We start from the raw sequence: 19,780 nt of genomic DNA, 5'->3' as shown, positions 1-19,780 counted from the left end.
AAAAGAATGGAAAATGCAGATGGGAGTCTGCAGAGACAGAGACAACACATTAGAAAAGCCACATACAAACAAGGATAAGAGAAAGAGAATGAGACAGAAACAATATTTAAACAGATAATGGCTGAATGGCTGAGAAGTTTATAGAAATAAGAGATATTAAACCACAGATTCCAGAGAAGTAGCAAATTCCAAGAAGGATATGCAAGTAAACTAACTACATACCATATGGGGATCCTGCTCTACACACAATTAGATACAAGGAAAAAACCTTAAAAGAAGCCTGAAAAAACAGATAAATTACCATCAAGGAAGCAAAATTTATATTTTTAGATTAAATAAGATGCTTACAGCATTAGTCATTTTTTATGACTTGACACCTTAGCCAAAATTTTAACTTTGGAGCCTGATTGTGCTATATGAGATTTTCTTCTAAAGCTGGGATGCAGGATTTGAAGGGCTATTAAGTAAAGAGGGAGCTTCAGATTATTCTATTTAGCTTCAAGGGAGTGGACCAAATACCTGTGTTGTGGAAGGTACCAAAAAAAAGTGTATCTCTACTTAACATAAGGAAGTGATATTTAACAATTTAAGGTGTTAAAATCTGGGGTAGGTTACCTTAGATGAGAATTGAGTTTTCTAATATCAAAGGCAGATACATTATTTTATATATCAGATATTTATTAAGCACCTAGTATGTACCAGACATAGTAGCAGGTGCTGGGGATATATCAATGAACACAAACAAGAACAAAAAATATAAACATCCTGTCTATGGAGAGCATATATATTTCCTAGTGCAGGGAAACAAACAAGCATGATAAGTAAGTCAGTTATATACTAAGTTAGAAGATGGTAAGTGCTAAGGGTAAAAAATAGAACAGGGTAAAGGGGATCAGGAATACTGGGGGAAGGTTTGCAATTAAAAATGTGATGGGCAGGGTAGGCTTTGTTGAGAGGTATTGTTTGGCCAAAGAAAGAACTTAGGGAGGAAAGAATGAGCTATATGGGTCTATGTGGCAAAAGGAAACAGATTAGTGGGCATGAATTCCAACTCCATAATTTAGTCCTGTCATATATTTCAAAATAAGTTTAGGATTTCAGCAAATGAAATTCCATTGATTATTGTGAAATAATATAACTCAAGAAGGCTTCCTACATAGTGTTTATTAATGAAAGCTGTTTATCCTAACTATAACATCATAGACAGTTTGCACTTGAAAAACATTTGCTTTATAAATTACAAATTCCAGGAAAGATGTTGTACGTTCTGCTGGTATCTCAGAATTTGGAGATTAGAGCAGATAATTAGTATACGCTTGTTAGAGAACTGGACTGTCATCTTGAGAAAGAGATGTAAAGAATCTTCACAGAGTATTCAAAAGTAGAATTGTAGGTTTGCTCTTCAGAATCACATTGCTTTTTGAAAAAAGGAAAAGCCAACAAACACCCAGCTGCTTTGATTCAAAAAAATAATGTTTGTCTTTGATGTTCAGTTCTGCAATGCCAGTCATTTGAAGTATAGAGTGCTTTGACATGTGCAGAATGAAAAGCCAAGAATATCTTCACTGTTAACTTGTACTCTTGTGTTGCAGGCACACAAAAAATCCCTTTGGACGATTGAACCCAGTGAAGGCATGGTTCCCCCGGAAACTGATTTTCAACTTACATTGACAGCCAACCTGAATGACATACTGACATTCAAAGACACAGTCATTTTGAGCATAGAAAATAGCAACACCTACCGGATTCCTGTCCAGGCTTCAGGAGTTGGTTCCACCATTGTTTCAGATAAACCCTTTGCTCCAGAACTCAATTTGGGAGCACATTTCAGGTAGGGAAATATCTTGGACTGATTCTTATAGACACCACATCTGTTTCATAAACTGAGCATCCCCTCTAGTTTGAAAAATTAATTTAAGTAAATAGAACTAATGTCTTCAGCCCCCCTCCCTTTCCCTATCTTCACTTCTCCCCTCCAAATGGGTACGTCAGCGACAAGAAGACATTTCCTAGGCATAGCGTGGTTGCATTCTCCAAGCTGTGTCCCTCTACACCAGAGAAGGTATTTTTCTCTTATACAATGATTTCTTTGTGACAAATTTAGTATCTCGACCATGATTCCTCCTCTTTAATTCCCATCCAACACATTGCTAATTCCTCTCCATGAATATGGAAAATACAGATATAACTTGGTGGTGACCTAAGTACAGTATAAGTAGGAAGGTTGGAAATTTAATGTAAATGTATATTGTCAGGTATTACAAGGCCAGTCATATTTTTTCTTTTTATGTCGTCTGCTCATCTCCCCACCAGAGCACCAACAACTGAGATGACTGGAATTGGCTCCTCCCAAAAAGCTACAGAATCTCAATATTTAAATATAAGGTGGTACAGCATAGACATCTCTGAGCAGAACAGTCTAAATGTGTGTCTCTGAAAGTATATGAGGTTTGAATGCTAACAGTGGAGGAGATAAATGGAGGTTTATCCATGGTTCCTCAGCGGAGTCACATGGCTGCCACTCATTGATTCCTGGGCCAGTTTGGCCTGTCTTTTGCAGTCCCTGTGAGCAGGTCTCAAAGGGATGCTCCTGCCTTGTGGTGTAACAGGCCTGGAAACCAAGGTGGACACTGTGCTTAGAGACGACATACCTGACAAAAGCCAGTTAGGAGCCCTCCCCAAAAGCCCATCCACACCTCCTTTCCTCTGCTCCAAATACAACACATGACACTTGATTGAACATACATTAATGAATAGGAATTAAGTAACAGGCAAGTCAGATAGTTGAACTGCATATGTTTTCAGAGAAACATCCAATTACAGTTTTTGTGTCAACTAGATGTAAAAATGCTCCTCTCCGCCCATCTGTTGGCCATAAGCTAGGGCATTTTGTCATTGCATACCATGCTTCTATTTCCAAATTTCTTTGTTAAGTACACTCAAATATAATTATAGAAAACAATGTACTGCTTGCCAGACTTAATTACATGTTCTCCTTAGTCTACAAATAGTGTCAAATAACCCCAAAGGATATTCTGACACTTGCCTAGCTAATAGTTTCCTATGAATGTAGAAGCAAACTGCAGCTTTTAACTGCCAATTTCTCCTCTGGCTAAGCCCTGTAGTTATTCTTTTTGCCATAAAATCATGATACCAGCAATCTCCAGAAGAATGGTCAAAAGCAGGGGTGGGCAGACTGCAGCCCACTGCCTTTTTCTATAAATAAAGTTTTATTGGAATACAACCATGCCCATTCTTATACATACATTTTCTATGGCTTCTTCACACTACAGTGGAAAGTTGAGTTGTTGTGACAGACCATGTGGCCCAGGAAGTCTTAAGTATTTATTATTCATCCCTTTATGGAAAAAGTTTGTCAACCTTTTGATCATAAGACTCTGAAGAAATACCCATAAACCACCTTTTCTGACTGAATATTTTTGGGCAACTCCCTTAAATTTTCATAGCATTTATCTCTTTATAAAATGAGTAAGCATACTTATTATTACTGTATTGCTGTGACAATTGAAATATATACTGTGTACAAGTGAAAGAGACAGTTCCTACAGTTTATATTATTTATATTATATATTATATATTTATTATTTATATATTTATAATTTCCCCAAAGCCTGGAATTAGCCATGAAGTCAAACTACTCTAATAAGCATGCTCTGTGAATATGTATTTAGAAAGAAATGGTTACACCTGACAATCGGCAAATATTCCTTATTGTTTATTTATTATTTATACTTCATTTTATTTATTAGAATACGATGCTATTTCTAATGAGGAACAGAGAGGATGAAATGTCAAAGCCTAATAAAATTTTAAAAATAAACAACAGTCCTGACATGATTTTTCTCCCTGAAAAAAATAATTTAAGTAAACTTATAAATCACTTTTTTAAAATTCAAAACAAAACCACATTTAAGCCATGTCCAAGATCTCAGAAATCCCAGTGTCTTGCAAAGAGCCAGACAATCAAGAGGTTCTTAATAAATGTTCATGGAATAGACAAATGAATGTGCAAATGACTTGATGAATGAAATAGCATTTTTAAAGCACTCCTCTGAGAAAAATGACCAATCCGGGTGATGTTCTGGCCCATGGTACAGCCCCTTGAGCTTTGGTCAGGCTCTGAAGATGTGTGGCTTCTCTTCCAAGTTCCCTTCAAGCTGAGCACATCACACATCACAAGAGACTTCACTCAGTCAGTAGAAATTGACTCGACACAATTTGAAATATATTTCTCTTCCAGTACCTATTTTGCTATCCTTTCACTCCTCAGAACCATTTCTCATAAATTAGAGTGATTTTCACATATACCATGTCTGTGTTCATATACCCCTTCCCAGCTGATGGAAATTCAGGAACCAAACCCAGGTGCTGGATTCCATGAATAGATACTACCTCGTCCCCTTACTGTGGTAGCTCCTCATAGCATCGTGACGTAGCCTTCCTAAATTTTTAAAAATAAAGTCTATTTCATTATTCATCTTGTAAATACATTTCATAGGAGAAGATCCCAAGGGTGTGGAGCTGAACAGAACACCCCAAAGTTGAGCCCTCTCAATCCCTGCCTCCTCTTTTCCAGCCTGGACACCTATTATTACTGCTTCAAGTTGACCAACAAGGGACGTCGGGTCCAACAGCTGTTCTGGATGAACGAAGATTTCTATCCCCAGAAAAAGCTGAGCAAGAAGGGCCTGGCTAAGAAGGGACTTTCTAAGAGCCAGCCCCAACCCCAGCACTTCCACGAGCCTGGGGCTCCCCGGAGCCCCGTGTTTCAGATCCACCCGGTCAGAATGGAGCTGTACCCAGACCAGACAATCGATGTGATACTTGAAGGCTATTCTGCTACTTCCAGGGTAAGAGGACAGCACATTTAGAAGCTGTTTTTCTCCTAAATAAATCTTTGCTCTATTTTTTAGGAGAGTCCCTTGACATTTATCTGAAGAAAGGATGCCGTTTCTCAAGGTTTTCACACAGCACTGAGTTACCATGGCAGCACTCATTGCTTTCAGGGTTCAGCTCTACTCAGTTTTCTGTTTGTTTCTACAGCTACCATGAACCCAACCCTAAAATACCATTTAAAGTAGGTCCTCATCCCCAGGGTCAGAGGGACATCCAGCATTCACCCGAAGCTAAGTCTCCTCTTAACACATAACAAAATTAGTTTCATATTTATTCAAAAAGAATGCTTTTACAGGCACTCAGCTGCCTCTCCTATCCACGTATTGGGACATCCTTGGTCCCTTTCCTCTCAACCTGACACTCCAGCTTCCTGTTTACAACCATCATCTAGTTAGGTATCAATTAAAGCGCTGAGTTATCTTCAGCAACTTGGATGTCCTGCTCATATTTATATTAGCACCATTCTGCTTTAAACATTTAAGCGGCTTCGAATCATCTATTTATTCCTATTCCCTCATGGAAATTGGAAGCCATCAAAAGCACAACAGTAACTTCCTATGTCATTTATGAGCCTCTTCTACCTCACAAGTGCAGACTTTATGGATGAGAAATAATCATGCTTGAGCTCCTGCTGGAGTCACTGAATTAGGAGGTAGTGTTGAATTTTTCCTCATGAGATAGGAAACAATAGAAATTTGTCTCCCAGCAGACAAGATGGGAAAGCTTGCCCATGGCTTAGGTCCCTAGAGTCGCAGGTTCATTTGATTTCATTTGCAGTGTTTCTTTATGGCGTACATTCAGGTAAAACCCATCCTCGGTGCAAAACCAAAAACGAAAAGGTCTTTTCCCATCGTGGGAGTGCCTCATGTGCTCTTTCTTTCTGTCATTCAGGGACTTAGCCAACTTTTGCGAGTGTGTGCCACAGGATGAACACAATGCTAGTCAGTAAGGATGCAAAGATGGATAGAATACAGCCCCTCAACTCAAGACACTGACAGCCTGTCGCAGGAGTGCATTTACAATGTTGTTACCAGGAGCTGATCATATTTTTAAGGCATTAAATCTGAGCAGCTGGGATTCTAAATTCAGTTTAAAATTTGCTAAACACTTCCCTGAATGTTCTTCCATGTTATAGTACATAATTGAGAAGAGACTTGAGTTCATTAACACCCAAAACCTGAATACTCTTCAATGTAAGCTGTTCTGATATAATGTCACTCTAGGTCCTTTTTACTTTATAACAATCTGGGCCTCTTGGATCCAAAGAAGTATTGTTTTCTACAGCATGGTTTTTAATAGTTTATTTATTTGTTTATTTTAATAATGATTTCAGGAATAGGATTTAGTGATTCATCACTTACATTAAACACCTAGTGCTCATCCCAACAAGTGTCCCCCTAAATACCCTTCACCCATTTTGCCCTTCCCCCTACCAAACACCCCTCCAGCAACCCTCAGTTTGTTCTCTATTTAAGAGTCTCTTGTGGTTTGTCTCCTGTCTGTTTTTACATTATTTTTGCTTCCCTTTCCTTATGTTCATCTGTTTTGTATCTTAAATTCCATATAGGAGTGAAATCATATATTTGTCTTTATCTAACTGACTTATTTCACTTAGCATAATATACTCTAGTTCCATCCAGGTTGTTGCAAATGGCAAGATTTCATTCTTTTTGATCACTCAGTAATATCCATTGTGTGTGTGTGTGTGTGTGTGTGTGTGTGTGTGTGTATACACACCACATCTTTATCCATTCATCAGCTGATGGGGATTTGGGCTCTTTCCAAACTTTGGTATTTCAATAGTGCTTGTATAAACATTGGGATGCATGTGCCCCTTTGAATCAGCACTCCTGTATCCTTTAGATAAATACCTACTAGTGCAACTTCTGGGTTATAGGGTAGGTATATTTTTAATTTTTTGAGTAGTCTCCATACTGTTTTCCAGAGTGGCTACACCAGTTTGCATTCCCCACCAGCAGTGCTAAAGGGTTCCTCTTTCTCTGCATGCTCGCCAATATCTGTTGTTGCCTGAACTGTTAGTTTTAGCCATTCTGAGGGATGTGAGGTTGTATCTTATTGTGGTTTTGACTTGTATTTCCCTGGTGATGAGTGATGTTGAGCATTTTTTCATGTGTCTGTTAGCCATCTGGTTGTCTTCTTTGGAAAACTGTCTATTCATGTCTTCTGCCCTTTTCTTCACTGGATTATTTTGGGGGGGTGTTGAGTTTGATAAGTTCTTTATAGATTTTTGGATACTAACCTTTATCTGATATGTCATTTGCAAATATCTTCTTCCATTCCATTGGTTGCCTTTCACTTTTACTGACTGTTTCCTTCACTGTGCAGAAGCTTTTTATCTTGTTGAGGTCCCACTCATTCATTTTGCTTTTGCTTCCTTTGCCTCTAGAGACATGTCAAGTAAGAAGTTACTGCAGCCGAGGTCAAAGAGGTTGTTGCCTGTTTTCTCCTCTAGGATTTTGATGGCTTCCTGTCTTACATTTGGGTCTTTCATCCATTTTGAGTTTATTTTTGAGTATGATGTAAGAAAGTGGTCCAAGTTCATTTTTCTGCATGTCAGTGTCCAGGTTTCCCAACACCATTCATTGAAGAGACTCTTTTTCCACTGAATATTCTTTCCTGCTTTGTCAAAGATTCATTGACCATACGTTTGTGGGTCCATTTCTTGGTTCTGTATTCTATTCCATTGGTCTCTGTGTCTATTTTGTAATATAGCTTAAAGTCCAGAATTGTGATGCCTCTAGCTTTGGTTTTCCTTTTCAGGATTGTTTTGGCTATTTGGGGTCTTTTCTGGTTCTATACAAATTTTAGAATTGTGTGTTCTTGCTCTGCAAAAAAAAAAATGCTGGTGTTATTCTGATAGAGACTGCATTGAATATATAGATTGCTTTGGGTAGTATTGATGTTTTAACAATATTTGTTTTCCCAATCCATGAGCATGGAATGTTTTTCCATTTTTTTGTGTGTCTTCTTCAACTTCTCTCATAGTTTTCAGTGTATAGATTTTTCACCTCTCTGGTTAGGTTTATTCCTAGGTATTTCATGGGTTTTGGTGCACTTGTAAATGGGATCTATTACTTGATTTCTCTTTCTGCTGTTTCATTATTGGTGTATAGAAATGCATCCGATTTTTGTACATTGATTTTATTTCCTGTGACTGTTGAATTCATGGATCAGTTCTAGCAATTTTTTGGTGGAGTCTTTTGGGTTTTCCACATAGAATATCATGTTATCTGTGAAGAGTGGAAGTTTGATTTCTTTCTTGCCAATTTGGATGCCTTTTATTTCTTTGTGTTGTCTGATTGCTGAGATGAGGACCTCCAATACTATGTTGAACAACAGTGGTGAGAGTGGACATTCTTGTCCTACTCCTGACCTTAGGGGGAAAGCTCTCATTTCTTCCCCATTGAGGATGATATTAGCAGTGGGTCTTTCATATGTCGCTTTTATGATCTTGAGGTATAATCCTTCCAGCCCTATTTTCATGAGGGTTTTAATCAAGAAGTGTTGCTGCATATTGTCAAATGCTTTCTCTGTATCTATTGAGAGGATCATGTGGTTCTTATCCTTTCTGTATCAATGTATTGCATTGATTGATTTGCTGATATTGAACCAGTCCTGCATGCCAGAAATAAATCCTACTTGATCATGGGGAATAATTCCTTTAATGTATTATTGGATCCGGTTGGTTAGTATCTGGTTGAGAATTTTTGCATCCATGTTCATCAGGTAAATTGGTCTGTCATTCTCCTTTTTATTGGGGTCTTTGCCTGGTTTTGGAATCAAGGTAATGCTGGCCTCATAGAATGAGTTTGGAAGTATTCCTTCCATTTCTGTTTTTTTTTTTTTTTTAAGAACAACTTCAAAAGAATAAGTGTTAACTCTTCTTTAAATGTTTGGTAAAATTCCCATAGAAAGCCATCTGGCCCTGAACTCTTGTTTGTTGGAAGAATCTACAGCATGATTTTTAAATATTCAAGCATGAAAGGCAAAATTTTCCTAGCCATAGTTCCTGCCTAGCTTGATAAGAAATCATATATCTACCAGAACTATAAACCCAGTAAAGATTTTACCTGCCTTGTCTGCCTTGTCTATTTTGTATGTCCAGTCCCTAATACTCCTGATGCATAATACATTTTCTTGTAATATATATATGTATATATTGGTTGAACTGAATATAAATTGATTGTGTCCTCAGGAACAGTCAGAACCAAACACAGGATCCATCCAGGACATATTCAACCAATCAGACTTTAATTGTGTGACAGAGGGCAATCCCTGAAATGCACTGTTCAGAAAAATGTGCTCTTCCCTGGTGTCACCAGGCAGGTAGTTGAGAATCAGCTTGCTGATTGTTGAGAATTAAGCTTTCTAAGATACGGATATTCCAAAAGTTCTGATGTGTCTTGTCTACAGATAGTCAAAGAAAAGCTGGTGTGCCATGCCATCATCGGGGCACAGAAGGGGAGGAGCGTATTGATGACTGTGAATATCATCTGTGAGTTTATAGCACCACTTATCCAGCTCTCCACAAAGCAGCTCATATACTGCCTAGAGAAGGTCAGTGCGGCTTGCTGCCTTGGGTGGGTGCCCTAAGTAGGGGGCAGCATGTTCACATTCTCATTTTGGGAGCTAAATTAATGGGAAGCCAGTTACACCCACACCCAGCCAATGTTTTCTAAGCTTCAGAGACCAATACACATTCAATTAAAACTTCTGAATCTAAACCTACATTCCTTTGAAATGTGAATTGTTATGGAAATTCTACTTGCATCGTTCCTGATATATAAGACCAAAGTAAATGAAGGCATATTCTAGTGTGCTGAAAGTGCATTTTAGTTGATCCTTTTATTCTAACTAGGTGAAATAAACATCACAGTATAGAAAAGGTTAGAGTAGAATTTTTGATAATTATAATAATCAGTAAGAAAAGCTGCCACTTATTGATTGGTAGGTGCTGGCATCAGGCTGTGTTCCTCACCTACATTTTCCCAGTTGTTTCCTTACAACAAACTATGCAATGGGTCTGCTATCATTCTGTCATACATGTGAGGGAATAGAGATAAAAGTTAAGTCGTCATTCAATTCACCTAACACTGCTTGAGAATAATCAACCTAAACTCTTTGATTCATACATACTCTTTAATTTATATGGCTATACATGCCCATGACTTTATTTGGCCATTAAGAACAAGCACTAAATGGAGGAGGCAGAGGACAGGGTAAAGCAAGGAATGGCTGCTGCTCAGAGCAGGGGTGTCAAGATGGAGAGAAGGTGGGGGGAGATATCACAGCAGGGCTTGACCTACTCCTAGGCAGACTTCCATCCTAGAATTATGTACCATTCAAAATATATAGGTAGAGAATGTCTCTTCTGAGTTGAGGACTGTATTGGTGCTGGAAATCTGGTGAACCAGCCCAACATCATCAAATCTAAGAGACTTGTCAAGGTTACAGACTGTAAATAAATTATTACAATTGAGTCGTTTAAGATTCAATTCTAAACAGTGCTGTGAATATGAGGTATAAGGCACTACAAGAACATGTCTTGGAGACATGGCCATATTTGTACATGTGGTCATAGACGGCTTCTGCCAACAAATACCTAGACTTGAGATTTGAAGGAGAAATAGAAGTTAGTCTGGTGATGAGGGACAAGCAGAGAATCAATAGGCAGAGGAAACTGCACATGTGAAGGGCCCAAGTTAGGAAGGAGCTTGGTGAATATATAGAACTGAAAGGTCACCTTAGAGAATGTGCCCAGAATGACTCAAGGTCCATCTAGAGAAGTGGGCAGAGGCCAGAGGAGCTTGGCATGGCTGGGAGGCATGTTCTGGACTTTGGGTTTTGTTCTGGGTGACCACTGGAGGGCTTTAGGGAGGGAGGGGAATGATATGGTCAGATATTCAATGAAACAGTCACACTGGCTGTTGAGTGGAATATTTATCAAGGCCTACCATGTCCCAAGCACTGTGTTGAGTGCTAAGGATAGAGCAGTGAGAACAGTCCCTCCCAGATGAACCTCAAGCCAACTGGGAAAACTGGGTATTAAGTAAGCCATTGTTCCATAGTGTGGGATGTACATAATCAAAGCTAAGTCCTGACATGGTGTCATACAAATGGACTAAATCTGGCATCACCTAACTGATTATGGAGCAATCAACCAGGATTCCTTTCATTACTGGGAGGCTTGCAGGAGAATGTTCAAGACCATTTATGCTGGTTGTGGATTCCGTTATATTTTGTTAATATTAAATATCTATTGAACACCCACCATAGATAAAGTGCTCCGCTGGAGATGAGTACAGGAGCTTATAATCAAGTAAGGGAGGTGAGATGTACAAGTTCATTTCAAACCAACAGATAATTTTTGAGCACTTACATTATATTAGACCGCAAAGGCACAGCAAAACCCTCGCTTAATGGACTGGTGCAGAAAGCAGACACTGAAGAAGTAGAATAAGGGTTTCAGCTACAGGATGGTAAACCAACTGTAACAAGCTCCATGACACACAGAAGAAGAAAATACTACAGGAGTTTCTGCCAGAGTTACTAAGTTTTCATTGCTGTTTTAAATTCTTCCTTTTTTAAGTAATCAGGAAAGATATTTATTGGCAACAGCTGCACCAAATTTGGTGGCATCGTGTTTCCTCTAAATTTGGGTATTCAGAGAAATTCAGTGCGTATTTATTGAATAGCTATTCTATGCAAGCCATTACAGTGTATGTTAAATATGCAGCCTGGTTTCTTATTAGATTTTTTTTTCTAAGTCATAAACACCCATAAAAATGTGAGCATAGTGTTTCGTTTCTTCTTTTTATATCCTTAAGCCTTAACATATTCTTGTTTAAATCTCTGTTTGAGCTTATTGCTAAAATAAAAGAGCAAATATTTTATATATGGCAGCAACTTAATTGAATTAAAAAATGAATTGTCACAACTCCATGTTCATTTGTTTTTGCCCTTTTCTCCTACCCCCCCAATATTATAATTGTGAAATCTGTCCAACTACTATATTTTTCATTGTTTATTTCCAGCTCATGTTTAAGCCACATCAGGGACAGTGAAGAAATACAACTTTATTACCCAGCATGCACAAGAGGCCTGTTGGTGTTGGTGTTCAGATTTCATTACATAACACCCAATTATCTGTCCTGTCTCGTTTTGGGCTTGAGGCAGCATATCTGAGTTAGTACATTAGACTATAATGATACCAGTCCTGCCTATGGAAAGAATTTTTCTATAACCATTTCCTCGTATTTGATCTACTTTATAACTATGATGCCATTCCTTAGCCACACAGATGAAACCACATCTCTGGGGAATGGAAAAGGTCAACTGAAAGTAGCAGCCAGTTTGCTTCATGAAGTCCACCAGCAAATCATGTCTCCTGATATTTGGAGAGACAAACAACCCAGAGAGAAGGGGTCATTTTAAAATAGAATGCCTCTGTGTGCATCAACTCCTCCTCATCACTAACCTCTAAATGGCCTCTTGCCAAAACCAACGAACTATGGCTTCTTCAAAGCTTCCTGCAGTGACGCAGCGGCCTGGGGGAAGGTCACTGGGTAGACAACTTTGTATGGCCCAAAAGTGCTGCTTCATCCCTCTCACAAAATGTAGTATATCATCTGCAAATACAAGGTGAATTTAGTACCTGTATTGCGATGTTAGAAGGAGGGAAACAATGCCTGGCATCTCATGGTAAGTGCCAGACTGAGCCCCTCAAAGAACTCTGGGAGTGCACAGGGATCTAGTGGAGTACAACTGAGGCAGGAAGCTTGAGCTAACTGTTATGGACTGAATGTTTGTGTCTTCCCCAAATTCATACGTTGAAGCCCTAATCCTCAATGTGATGATGTTGGAGGTGGGGCCTCTGGGAGGATAATTATGTCATGAAGGTAGAGCCCCCAAGAATGGGATTAGTCCCTTGAAAAGTAGAGACGAGAGAGATGGTCTCCCTCTCAGCCATATGAGGACACAGTGAGAAGATAGACATCTAACGCCAGACACCGTATCTGCTGGCACCTTGATCTTGGACTTCCCGACATCCATTATTTAAGTCACCCAGTCTATGATATTTGTTATAGCAGCCCAAGCCAACAAAGACACAATGGGCACTGGTTATCCAAGCTCCTCAAAGACAAGGGAGCCAGGAACCATAGTAGAAGGAAGACCGTGTTGAACAAAGAAGCAGAGACAAAGTCAGACCAAAATATAGAATCAGAAGGATTTAACTAAAAATGGAACAATGAGAAGAAGCAAATCAAAACAATGAGACCTGGGGAAAACATGTCAGAGTGGTGGGAAGAGCCAGGGAATGAATGGAGGGAGGCTGTCATTGGAAACCACAGACTGAGGCTTCTGGTTGCCTCCTGCTGATCCTAAAGGACCCCCTTTCCAAAGCACACGAGAAATAATGTGGACTCCAACATCAGAATGAGAAAAATTCAGTCTGACCAGAAAGTTTCAGGTTAAGATCCATTTCTGATGCTTTCTTCAGTTGAAAAATGAAATTTGATGCATCTAAGAAAGTGGAAAGATGCTTCTACATCAGCTTTCCCAGTGTTATCAGGAAGAATTTACAGAAATAGTTATGAGCATTTTGTCAATACAACAATATGTTACAAATGCATATATTTTTGCAAATTGGATATTTTGGACATAGAAAACATAGTACATAAGGAAAATAATGTTTTGTTCATTCTAATGATGCATGGGTCCTTCCATTAGATACCACTAATTATTAGACTTTGTTTTATGACACTGGCAACTTCTACTGTAATAGTACTATCCAGAAGCATGGTTTGTGTAGGTGTTTTTCACCAGGCAACAAGAGAGTAAGAAATCTAATCTGTGTTTTCTGGTTTATGGAGGATCACTTTCCAGTAGTCCACCATAAATTCCAAATGATTTATCTAAGTGTGTACAAGGGTAGGGGAAGACAGAGAGAGACAGAGAGCAAGGAGGGGTGGGGAATGCTGATTCTGCTGCTAACAATGATGAGGAGACTTTGGTTGCTAAAGGCTTACTGTGTTTATCTTAACTTGGTTTCTTCTTTTTCCCCTTTTGCAGAAGCCGAACACTGTCCTGGAACCTGATTACCAGCCCTTGGTCATGAAGAACATTTCCACCCTGCCTGTGAATGTGTTGCTCTCCACAAGTGGACCCTTCTTTATCTGCGAGACTGATAAATCTCCACTGCCATTAACTCCTGAGGTAAGTTGACAGAGTGCTGTCTTAACAAGCTCCTAGGAGAGTTGTGTGTGTGACAAAGGAAGAGAATAATGTCAGCATGCTACCTAATTTCAGTCCAGGCAGATAGGAAGAATTTAAGAAACAAAGAGGAAAGAATACAGAAAAATTATATGTAATAAATTCCAATATCACTCAACTATTTTTTAAAAATTTTTAATGTTTATTTATATGTGTGAGAGACAGACAGACAGATGGAGCACAAGCTGGGAGAGGCAGAGAGAGAAGGAGACACAGAATCTGAAGCAGGCTCCAGGTTCTGAGCTGTCAGCACAGAGCCCAATACAGGGCTTAAACTCATAAGTGGTAAGATCATGACCTGAGCTGAAGTCAGACACTTAACCGATTGAGCCAGCCAGGTGCCCCTCAGCTGTGATTTTTTTTTAATGTTTATTTATTTATTTTTGAGAGAGAGAAAAAGAGAGAGATCGTGGGAGAGAGGGAGAAGCAGAGAGAAAGGGAGACAGAGAATCCCAAGCAGGCTCTATAGCTGTCAGTGCAGACAGAGTCCAGTGCAGGGCTCAAACTCATGAACCATGTAATCATGACCTGAACCAAAACCAAGAGTCAGATGCTTAACCAACTCAGCCACCCAGGTGCCCCTCACTCAACTATTATTAATTACGCAATTATTAACTGTGTAAGAACGTTGGCTCATTATGATAACCCTTCATTCTTGTTCCATTGTAATCTTTAGAAAACAGTGACTTCCCACTAATGATAATAGAAACCTTTTAATTCTACTTTTCTAAAGCAGAGTTCTGTACTCTAGGCAATAAGGAAATAGCTAAAACCCAGCCCCTAAACCAGAGAGCCCATCTCCAGATACTAAGAAATCTGAACTGGGCTGAGAGAGGAGGCTGTGAGCTTACTGAGCCACCCCAGTCTGATTCAGGATGCAGTGTTCTCTAAATATCCCTACAGTATCACCCCTGTGCAGGGCACCTGGGTGGCTCAGTCAGTTGAACATCCAACTTGATTTCAGTTCCAAGTCATGATCTCATGGTTCATGGGATTCTCTCTTTCCCTCTCCCTCTCTCCCTCTCTGGCCCATCTCCTACTCACACTCTCTCTTTCTCTCTCTCAAAATAAATAAATAAACTTAAAAAATAAAAAAAGATCACTCTTCAATCCTTTGCTAGCATGTGGACACTTGTGGGAATGGCCGGGCCATGCAGCCAGTGGCACTTCAGAGCTGTAGGGAAGGAGTGAAGAAGAAACCAAATCTACACACTACTGTGTTCAGCCTCCCAACCTGGGGAGACAGCTAATGAAGAGGTAAAAGGGAGGAAGGAAGGGCAGGCAGCAATCCTGAGATCTCAGAAGAGGGAGCCCGTGACTGAAGGAGATTTGCCATGAGCCTCGCTCAGGGAGAAGGAGTTTGGAGGGAAATGGGGGACAGAGCTCTTTATTGAAAGGGTTGCAGACAGTACCTGACTGGTGGATATAAACTGCACAACCACCTCCCTTCCCCAGCAATTCCTTAGTGGGTTCCTTCCCAGCCTGAGCTGAGAAAACACCAGATAAGATCTTTGAGTAGAGAAATAAAGGGGAGAGGCAGAAGACAAACCTACTGCAAGGGAACCTTTACAAGGAAGGAGACCGAAAGTATAAATGTAGTTTTCTGCAGCCTGAGAGAAATGATAGATGACATGACCTGTCTTTAAAAAGAGCTTAAAGATGAGATACAAGTATTCAAAGTGGAGATGAAGGGTAAGCTCACGGGGCAGAGGAGAACAAATGGATGATAAAGTGAAAATTCAGATATGAGCAACTAACTTTCTCCATCTGCATGGTAGATTAGATGCATTTTCTTGTCCCTCCTGAAATCTTAAGATAAAAGTAGAATGTTCAAAAGGAAAGAAGCCCAGAACAATAAAATAAAGAAGGAAGAGAATGGATACAACCAAATAATGAGAGATTTAAACAAATTCTAGAAGACAGAATGAAGATGGAGTGGGTTGACCAAAAAGGCACAAAAACCAGCATTTTAGAAAATTCCCCAGTGAGACCATAAAGATGTGAGAGTTATTCAACCTGAGTAGCCTGGGCTCAGAGGCAACAAGTGTGAGGAAAACACTGAAAATAGAGGGATTCCATGTGCACTAACTAGACAGCTGTCCCACCTGACCCCCCCCACACACACACACACACATACACACACAAAAAAAACATGGGCAGCTGGCTTTTATCCCAAGACCTAAAGATAGGTGCTCTTCCCCAGAGAAACTGATCAAAATGTCAGGGGAACTTTAATGTTTCTAGTGTGATTTTTAGCCCTCCAGGATAATCAGTGGTGTCTGGGGTATGCCCACCAACTGATCGCTCCCTCTCTGCCCAAAGAAGCTCTTCTGTAGACCAGCCCTACTAAACAAATTGAGAGGTAGTGGTCTCTGGACTATTAGGATGTCAGGTTGGGTAAGGAACTACTGCTTTCTGTAATAACTCTTATAGCACAGTTGGAACTTTCATATTATTTGTATGTGTAACTTTAATAAAAGCATACATATAGTTTAAAAAGTAAAGAGCTTTGGGTGGCTGGGTCGGTTGAGCGTCTGACATCAGCTCAGGTCATGATTTCACTGAGTTCAAGCCCCACACTGGGCCAGAGCCTAGAGCCTACTTCAGATTCTGTGTCTCCCTCTCTCTCTACCCCTCCCCTGCTCACACTCTGTCTCTCTTTCTCTCTCTCTCTCCTCAAAAATAAATAAATATTTAAAAATAAATAAAGAGCTTTTACAAATCAACAGGAAATACACCAGTAGAAAAATAGGCAAAGGAAATGAATAGAGTTCACAGAAAGAAAAATAAAATGGCTCTTAAATATATGAAAATATGCTCAACTTTAATCACATTAGAAGAGATGCAAATTAATTTTTCCTATCAGACTGGCAAAGAGCAAATATTCGATAGTGCTCTGTGTTGGGGGGCATGTGGAAATAGGCACCCCCACAGTGTTGGGGAAGTATACATTGGAAGACACAGCTATCAAAATTTCAAATGTCCATACCTTTTGACCTAGTTATTCTTCTGCTAGGAATTTACCTTTCAGATATAGACACAATATACAAGATAACATATAGACAAGGATATTCATTGCAACACTGATTACAAGAGCATAAGATTGGAAGCCAATATCCATCAGTAGGAGATTGGTTAAATAAATGATAGTGAAATTATATGATGGAATAAAATGCAGCTATCAGGCAGCTCCACATGTACTGATGAGTGATCTCTCAGTGATAAAAGCACACTGCAGAGCAAGAGTGCACAGTGTGCTCTCATGTGTATAAAAAAATTTGAAATACATATATGAATGTGACTTTTTATCCATACATTATCTCCACAAGGATAAGCAGTGCACTTGCAACCTTGGTGCGTCAGGGGCAGGGAACTAGATGGCTTGGATAAGAGGTTTCGATTTTTAAAAGCAAGGCCATACCCTGTCCTGGGACAAAATGGAATATTCAACAGGGAGTCATATTGTGGTGAAGTTACCTGTCTACTGATAACCAAAGAATTCTATGGACTCTAAGCAGAAAAGAAGGGACCCATCAAGGGAAGAGTTTAGACTAACCTCAGACTTCTCCACAGTCATACTTAATGCCGGATGACAATGCAGCAATGGCTACAGCGTTTTGAGAGAGTCACCCAGGACTAGAAAGACTAAGTAGTGTTGCTGAAATTCACAGAGCTGTTAACTGACAGAGGCTAGATTTGGACCCAAGCAGTCTGGCCCCAGGGTTTATGATTTTAGGATTATCATCTCTTGTGTAAGAATATTTTTGAAGTGGTTTTTTTTTGGGGGGCGGGGGGAATTCAAACATTAAAAAAATAAATTAGTCTAATTTCATTTTTGTAAAACTGTTATTTATCCATCATGTCTGGACTCGTGCTTACAAAATGTTAACTCTGAAGAATAATATATGGTGAAATTTTGGATGAGTTTCTAATTTCTCCTCCTTGTGCTTTTATATCTAATGTGAATTTTTGAGGATGTGTATCATTTCTACAAAACAACAAAAGGGGAAAATGTTTAACTCAGTCTTCAAAGATACTTAAATGCCAGGCATTGCAACACCATGTGCTACAGTCTGCAAGAATGGGGTCTAAATTGTGCTGAGCCACCTGTACAAGGGGATGGCAACGCTTTCAGATGGGATTAGCTGCCTGAAGAGTCATTGCCCTCTCTCTGATTCTTGAATCAGGTGATTGGCTTTATCAACAGAAACCATCTAATCATGTCACCAAAGTGCACAGTTAAATACCTGAACCTAAAAACTCAGCGAGAGGGAAGTGCTCTGTGAAAGACTTACCCCTGTGTGCATGCCTCCTGACTGCCTCGGGGCACTTTCTGCAAAACCAGGAGGTGGCTTTCCTGTGGATTAACTGTGTGAATTGAGCAATTCCTAAAAAAGCTAACTCATAGCCTGGCTTTCTATGGTATGGTGTTCCAGTGGCCTTGGCATCAAGGAACACACGGGGATTTGAATCAAAGAGAGAAAAGAATAAACATAATCTACTGAATAAACTCTGTCAAGCTTCCGAGTGTCATTTTAAGTTGAATAGAAGACAGCAGAAAGTAGATAACACTGTGCTTAAGAGTTAGAATTGCAGGCATTAGAAAAGAAATTAAATTGCCTAATCCATCCCTTTCTGGGTCACCCTCTACAGAACCCCTCCCCCAGGGCTTTAGAAAGCCTTTATAAAAATTTCTTAAGCCTTGAATGTTTCTTGTTTGTCTAGGAAGACCATTTTACAATCTAATTTATTTTCCGTTGAGAATATCTTATAAGTTATTCATTGCAGACTTTCCCTTTTGCAACTCCACAATCCTTACAACCTCAAAACTATTATCAAAACCTCTTCAAATGATTCCCATCCAGATTTTCCTTGCTTTCATGTTCAACTAATAAAATATATGTGTGTGTCATATATGTGTATAAAATATCTATAGTTATCGATATAGATATCTATATGAATTTAGATATACCAGCTATTTAATTATGTTTAATTGTGAATACATAATTATGGATGAAAGAAGTGTGGCCTTGTATGTATTTCATACTAATCTGTTTGTACTTATATGTGCATCTGTATGTGTGTATGTCCATACATATATATAAATTACTTTGGTTGTCCTGTTCCATGGAGTAGGTTGAAAATGTATAGTACAAAGGTCAGTTATTTCCTGTTGTCTTGTTTGTAGCCTATCAAACTGGAGACTGGTGGAGAAAAACACTTGCTGGTCAAATTTGACCCTTCTTACAGAAATGATTTGAACAACTGGGTAGCAGAAGAAATTCTAGCAATCAAGTATGTAGAGCACCCTCAAGTAGACAGACTGAGCCTGCGTGGAGAAGTGAACTACCCCAACCTCAGCTTTGAGACCATGGAGCTGGATTTTGGCTGCATCCTGAACGATACAGAAGTGATCCGATATATAACAATCACCAACTGCAGCCCCTTGATTGTGAAGTTCCGCTGGTTCTTCCTGGTAGACAACGAGGAAAATCAGATAAGGTACCCCCAGCCTATCATGCCCTCAGAGCTCTTCTCTGCTCCTCCCTTCTCTCTCCTTTGGGCTTTG

At 39.4% G+C, this 19,780-nt stretch overlaps 1 protein-coding gene across 1 annotated transcript in view; it reads left to right on the top strand.

The window, feature by feature from the left end:
* Positions 1 to 19,780, top strand: part of HYDIN (HYDIN axonemal central pair apparatus protein) — a 334,542-nt gene that overhangs the window by 164,475 nt on the left and 150,287 nt on the right. Inside the window, exons 18-22 of the mRNA XM_077756337.1 lie at positions 1,593 to 1,831; positions 4,598 to 4,871; positions 9,352 to 9,495; positions 14,011 to 14,154; positions 19,400 to 19,713. Of these exons, the coding sequence (XP_077612463.1) occupies positions 1,593 to 1,831; positions 4,598 to 4,871; positions 9,352 to 9,495; positions 14,011 to 14,154; positions 19,400 to 19,713 (1,115 nt within the window). The remainder of the gene's footprint in view (positions 1 to 1,592; positions 1,832 to 4,597; positions 4,872 to 9,351; positions 9,496 to 14,010; positions 14,155 to 19,399; positions 19,714 to 19,780) is intronic.

This window comes from Crocuta crocuta, unplaced genomic scaffold (assembly GCF_008692635.1).
Source record: "Crocuta crocuta isolate KB4526 unplaced genomic scaffold, BGI_CrCroc_1.0 scaffold388, whole genome shotgun sequence".
Lineage (NCBI taxonomy): Eukaryota > Metazoa > Chordata > Mammalia > Carnivora > Hyaenidae > Crocuta > Crocuta crocuta.
Note: the sequence above shows the minus strand (reverse complement) of the source record. Positions and strands in the feature narration are given on the sequence as shown.